This window comes from Rosa rugosa, chromosome 1 (genome assembly GCF_958449725.1).
Source record: "Rosa rugosa chromosome 1, drRosRugo1.1, whole genome shotgun sequence".
NCBI lineage: Eukaryota > Viridiplantae > Streptophyta > Magnoliopsida > Rosales > Rosaceae > Rosa > Rosa rugosa.
In genome coordinates, this window is record NC_084820.1 from 61,811,761 (window position 1) to 61,818,630 (window position 6,870).

The following is a 6,870-nucleotide window of genomic DNA, read 5'->3' on the forward strand; positions in this document are numbered from 1 at the left end:
CAGCTGGGGTATTGTCACCCGCAGAATAACCAACATCAAGCTATCAAAATATTTGGCTGGACAAGGTGATGGATACAAGGATGGAGCATTGTAGAGGGCTGCATCCCCATCTTATCATCTGTGTGAACTCCAGTGATGGAGAAGCTACTACTAGTCTAACTACTGCTGGGGTATTGTCACAATAACCAACATCAAGCTCTCAAAATATTTGGCTGGACAAGGTGATAGATACAAGGACGGAACAATGCAGCCCAGGAAGATTTTTCACTAATAAGGTAATTAGCCAATTTTACACCAATAAGAGAGAGAAAGAAGGGTAGTTAGCCAATGTAAACCTCACCACCTTCTTAGTCTTCTGTATTTTTGGGACAAGCACCACCCTCTTTGTCTGAATTCCTTTATACTTTTTTTGTTGTGTTGATATTTACTTTCACTGTATTCAACATGGATGTTGAAGAACATAGTAGAATTTTCTAGGAGTTGTGATTAGAAAGCAGAGTTCTCTCAATCAAAGGACAGAAGATTGGGTTATATGAGTTTTTGACTGTCCTTTTCATCTTCTTATGATATCTTCATAAATGTACCAACTTTCTTTACCAAACGAGGGTGATAGTCTTGGTCTTCTAAGCCTGCATTGGCAGTACGTCTTCATGACTTCATCAATTACTAATGAGACAAAAGAAACAGTATCAACGAAGCACCAAGTATGTTAATAAAAATAAAATAAAAAAAACCAAGTACCAAGTATAATTCTCTGGAATGAACATATTTTGGGTTGCATACTTGGATCACTTCCTTGTCTGAAATTTGAAAGAATCAAGGTAATTCTTGTTTTGAATATGGAATCGTGGCAGCGGCGAAATCCAATGTTGATGTAGTTTTCTAATTCACACGATGCAAAGTTGAACATGTTTCCTAAATATAGATGGTAAAGCTAATTATAATCCAAATTAGAGTCAAATTATAATCCTAATTAAAGTCAAATTATATTCCTAATTATAATTAGAATCCTAATCATAAAATAACATGAACATTGTCTTATCAAAGACCATCTATTTAAATAGCAAAAGCTGTGGAAACTTGTTGTATCAATTCATCGACCACCAATTATATCATTGTAAGTCCAAAATGGTCAATTACCCTTCAGCTAGTACGTATTCTACTTCTTGTGGCTCTAGTTTGTGTTTCAGGAGTTGCACAAACCAATGGTCATGATATTCACAATGACAATCTATTTAAATAGCAAAAGCTGTGGAAACTTGTTGTATCAATTCATCGACCACCAATTATATCATTCTACTCCAAAATGGCCAAGTACCCTTCAGCTAGTATTCTACTTCTTGTGGCTCTAGTTTGTGTTTCAGGAGTTGCACAAACCAGTGGTCATGATATTCACAATGGTATTTGCAAATCTCTCGTGGAGACACGAGGCTATATTTGCCAAGAACATCAAGTAACAACAGAAGATGGTTACATTCTCGGGTTGCAGAGAATTCCATATGGACGGTCTGGTAGAAATTCAGCCACAGATCAGAAGCCGCCTGTTTTGTTGCAACATGGGCTTATAATGAATGCTGCAGCATGGCTAGTCAATCCACCGGATCAGGCTTTGGCGTTCATCTTGGCTGACAAAGGGTTTGACGTATGGCTTGCTAATTCTCGAGGAACGGACTCTAGCCGTGGACACAAATCGCTTACTACTAATGATCCTGCTTATTGGGAATGGACATGGGAACAGTTGGCTGCTTATGATCTTCCTGCGTTGTTCAATTATGTGAACAAGCAAACAGGACAGAAGTCACACTACGTTGGCCATTCCTTGGGAACATTGACAATACTAGCTGCCTTGTCCCAACAAAAATTAAGAAACTCATTGAGATCAGCTGCTTTGCTTACCCCAATTGCTTATCTGGGTCAGATATCCACACTGCTTATAAGAGTTGCTACTCAAACATTTTATGCTGAGCAATTCTACATCGTTGGTGTCCGGGAATTTCCTCCGCTACCGCGATTAGAACGAACTCTGCAGACCACTATTTGCATACAACCGGGCGTGGACTGTTCCAACTTTCTGGCTGCTGTAACAGGTCCAAATTGTTGCCTAAATCCTTCAAGTTTAGATCTTTACTATAATCATACACCACAATCCACTGCCACAAAGAATTTCATACATTTGTCTCAGATGATCAGAAGTGGAACCATAAGAATGTTCGATTACACTCTTCCACTCACAAATCTGCAGCACTACAATACGTTGACTCCTCCGGTGTACAACATGGCAAACATTCAGAAAGACATTCCTCTTTTCGTCAGCTATGGAGGGAGAGATGCACTTTCAGACGTCAACGATGTGAAGACTTTGCTTAATGACCTCAATGATCATGACAAGGACAAGCTTGTCGAACAATACATAGAGGAGTATGCTCATTATGATTTCATTATGGGTGAGAATGCCCGTCAGAAAGTCTATGATCCTCTGCTCGCTTTCTTCAGGCAACATTGAGATAGATATGATACTTGCTTACTTTGTCCTGGCCATCTTTATCTATGCTTGCCTCAGAGTGAGCCAAGATTACCTACGGTAATTTGACCAGCTACGTTTAGCTAGCTGCTTTGAGTGTGTCAGACAGAGACATTACATGGTTTAGACTATCAGAGAGGTGATATTATGTTCTAGTTTTTGCTTTTCATATGCCTAGCAATACCAGACCCTTTCCATAACGTTCTTTTCTTAGTCCCTTCTGTTATGTTTATCCATTATAATAACATCAATTTCAGACTGAATGTAGTACTGCAGAATGCAGATTATGTTGCCCACTGATGTATGTATTAATTCCCAATTGATCATTTACGATTTGACTGGTCATTCTTTGTAGTTAGAACAGAGTTATTCGATTTGCTTTTAGAAACCATCTTCTTGTGTTTGGCAAGAAAGACAGGGTCTAAAGGCATTGGGGGAAGGTTTTTCTGACTTCTACATGAGGATAATCCATCCTGCTCATGATTAACCTATACCATCTCAGTTCATACAAGCTGATGCTGGAAAATAATGCATGGCATGATAGCAGAATCACATTAATGACTTAAAATAAACTGTAGCCGCCTTATCTACTGAAACTTTGAGAAGCTACCAACAGGCAGAGAAACTAATCAAGAGAATACACAGCAAGCTCATAAGAAATTAAAGAAATTTCTAATTCACACGAAACTGACCCTTAACCAAAAGTATTCCAGCAGTTTTTCTTTACCATCTGTAAAACTGTCATTTAACTTTCCTGGAATTTTGCAACTCTTGATTACCCAACTTTTTGTAAGACTCCATGAATCTTTTACGCAAACAATGCATATCAAACTAACCCTCCCTCAAGTGCATATTCTATACGTGAAGTGATAAGACAGATTTGGAGAATGTTCATTGCTTAATGAAAGAAAACCAACAACTCAATATAGTCAGTAGTAATTTGATGAGTATTTCTTTGTCTTCATGGTTAACTTTCCACAAGTCTGATCCCATCACATGCTTACTCTCAGTCACGCACACATACGACTCAAGTAAGCGATTAAAAAGTTCTCAAGTGCAATGAGCTGACACCAAGTCACTTTGGTTGTTGTGAATGACTGGGATTCATAGCGTACCACTCCAGATGAGTGGAGATTACGGTTCACGGTCCGTTCCTCGTTACTCATATCTAGTTCATTAGAGTTACTCAATCGTTGCAGTTGGAGAATTTTGATGTTTTGATGTTCAAAGGGAAGTCTGTTAAATTTCCTTCTATTGGAATTTGATGTTGAACTTTCTAACAATTGTTTTTTGATATCAGATGTCATGTCAAGTTAAAAACCAATGTACGTAGAACAGAGCATCAGCCAGAGTTTCCCGCGAGTACAATTGTAAATCGCCCAAGATGGATCTGATACTGTGAAACCCTAGGAAAACAACACAAACTAGATATGCACAGCTCTCGGCCATATTCACACCCATCATCATCGTCATCCCAAAAGCCAAAAGCTATACAGAAGACCAGCAGAGAGCTAAACCCCCATCTGCCACCAAATTTTAACTCCCTACAAAATATACTTCATCAGCAAAATTTGATCCCTGATTTTGTTGGCATAAATGCTTCCTCCGCACTCGGCCTTCCCTTTTAACGTAAATGAAATTTTACTTTGTCATATTCTATTCTTATTCATTATGATGCTTAATCATGGGTTTGGTGCCTATATGTGTAAAAACTTTTACTGTGGTACTCTTAACCATGAGGTTGGTGCCTGTATGCTACTGTAGTATCCGGTATTTGGTATGTTTTAAATATGCCTGTATTATGCTGATGTGGTCCCCCCTATACGACTACAAGGTTTTTAAATTTTAGCTCTATAAAATGTTCTTGTAGACATCCCATTAGTGGATGACATATCATTATATTTTCATCACTCATATTATAATACCAGTAGCATTAAATCTAGGAGTCTAGTTTCTTAGGGAACAAAAAGAGTCTAGCTTGTCGAGTTTTGGGTTTTCTTTGAACTTAAATTCTAGATTGTTCTGATGTTCCTTGCCTTATTGTGGATGAGATTATAACTCATCAGAAAATGTTATTTTTGGTTTTTCTAATAGCACTTAATGATGCACTCAAAGAGGAAATTCAGCACCTGAAAGTTCTGACTGGCCAAGCTATGCCAAATGGTGGACCTATGATGAACTTCGCTTCTTTTGGTGCTGGTCCTAGTGCTGGCCAGCAGTTTTATCCAAACAATCAAGCCATGCACACTCTTCTAACTGCACAGCAATTTCAACAGCTCCAGATACATTCTCAGAAGCAGCAGCATCAGTTTCAGCAGCATCAACTGCATCAACTTCAGCAACAACACATGCAGCAGCAGCAACAACAACCACAACCACCTCCACAACAGCAGCAGCAGCAGCAGCAACAACAACAACAAAGTGAGGACTTGAAAACAGCAGCAACCATGCAGTCTCCAAGTTTAAATGATAATGCTTCAGAGGGCAACCAAACAGTAGCAAAGGATTGTTAAGAGAAATTCTCAAGTTGGTCAGAAGTATTGGGGTCAGATCTGCCTCCCCTCTTGTTTCAATTTCTGGTTAATTTATTTGTAGTTTCTTACTCTCTTTTATAGAAAACTACAGCTGTAGGTTAAATTATGGGTTATATTTCATATGGTATAGTTTTAATGCTGATGACCATTGTCCAATATAAAGTTTTCTGAAGTACTTTTCATTAGTTGTTTTTGATTGGATTTAGACATCAATTGCATGTGTTATTACTCAGATCTTCTCCAAAATTATAAATTTCGTTAATTTAGTATCTGTTTAGGTAATCTTTCTTCTGAATTGTGTTCATCAGGGTACGTAGGCAGATCAGGACAAGAGCTTTTCTAATAAGCAAGCCAAGCTGCTGAAATCGCAGAAATGCACACCTGAATTGGAACATTTGGTTCGTTTTCGATCCATATTTGTTCTTCAATTTGTTGTTTGATGGATTAGTTGTCAAGTTAGAATAAGTGACTTTCTAACCTGTTGTGAACATGGATTGAATAATTGCTCTGTTTTTGTTTCGTTTACTGTTTTATTTGGCATGGTTTCATCTCTTAAGCCACCTCTTAAGAGGAAGGTTAGGTAGGGCAAAGAAATCTGAAGAGGAAGGGAATTCTATGTTGAGAATGGGATGATTGATTCGTGATAATGTATCTGTACGAAAATTCGTGCTCCTGTTTATCAAATTCTATATCATGTACCCTTATTATTTAAAGGGTATTAACAGTAGACTTAAAATGAAAGGACAGTATATAACCAAAACATATATAGCATTCCCTCATAGCACAGATTACAATTCTAATATATTTCACAGCTCTTCGATGGATGTAAAGATTGGCTGTGAAGTTTTAGGTTGAAATGCTACTTTTTATGGTTATGAATGATAGTGGAAGTTGCAACTTTATATTCATTAATGAAATAGTTACAGTAATAAACTATATACAATTGGTGCTTGGTTTCCTTCATTTCACCCACAACTAACTGTATAAAGAATGATTATGCTTATGCTTACAGAGATTTAATAACCTTCCTTTCATCTCTCTGTTTAGTCTTTTTTAACTCGATGTACATTTCTTCTCAGGGTTGTTAACAAGCAATGCTACTCTTATCAAAATTGGATTGATATAAGAGGATGCTGGATATACAAATAGAGTTGGCTGAAGTTTAAAATCACTGAAGGAAATTCTGTACATTGTTGAAGGAAAATCAAGTTTAGTGTGCCTTATCAAACTAGGAATAGGAATAGGAGAGAATGTTCTAGATTTCCCAATCCTACACGGATTGGTATTCCTTGTATTATTAGAACTAGTACTTTGTAATCCCTATATATAGGGCCCCTATTCTCAATAATAATACACACAATTCTCTTTACAATTTCTCTCGAATCTCTTTTTCCTTAAACACGTTATCAGCACGACTCTAGCCACAAAGCAAAAACCAAAAACAAAACCCGAAATCCTTTTTCATCAAAACTGCCGCAGCACCTAGCCCCTTGCTAGCCCGCCTGCTCCTGCAGCCCTCTCGGCCAAGCCTTGCACCGCAGCCCCTGCTGCCCACCTGCGCGCCCCCGCGCCCTGCTCGCTGCCCTGCAGCCCCGCACCCCTGCGTCGCTGCCTGCTGCCCCCGCAGCCCTCCCAGCGCGCCCGTGCGCCTGCTGCCTTTGCAGCGACTCCACAAGCAGCAGCCCCTGCTGCACGTGTATTCTGCTGCCACTGCAGCCTTCTCGGCCAGCTGACCAGCCACACTCTCGGCCCCTTCCATCATCACACGAGCCTAGCATCACCGAACCAACCTAGCTACATCGCTTCCAAGTACAA

At 39.0% G+C, this 6,870-nt stretch overlaps 1 protein-coding gene and 1 long non-coding RNA gene across 2 annotated transcripts; both read left to right on the forward strand.

Annotated features, from left to right (window-relative positions):
* Window positions 1-1,167: 1,167 nt before the first annotated feature.
* On the forward strand, window positions 1,168-2,851 carry LOC133743900 (triacylglycerol lipase 2-like). The gene has a single exon (XM_062171973.1). It carries the CDS (start codon window positions 1,307-1,309, stop codon window positions 2,501-2,503), a length of 1,197 nt encoding a protein of 398 aa, XP_062027957.1. The 5' UTR covers window positions 1,168-1,306; the 3' UTR covers window positions 2,504-2,851.
* Window positions 2,852-4,153: 1,302 nt separating this feature from the next.
* On the forward strand, window positions 4,154-6,427 carry LOC133725932 (uncharacterized). Its single transcript, XR_009854600.1, has 3 exons — window positions 4,154-5,066; window positions 5,364-5,453; window positions 6,135-6,427. It is a non-coding gene; the product is annotated as an uncharacterized LOC133725932 (long non-coding RNA).
* The last annotated feature ends 443 nt before the right edge of the window (window positions 6,428-6,870 follow it).

What these genes read in the sequence shown, in the direction of transcription:
- LOC133743900 (XM_062171973.1), top strand. Translation starts at nt 1,307, where the DNA reads ATGGCCAAGTACCCTTCAGCTAGTATTCTACTTCTTGTGGCTCTAGTT.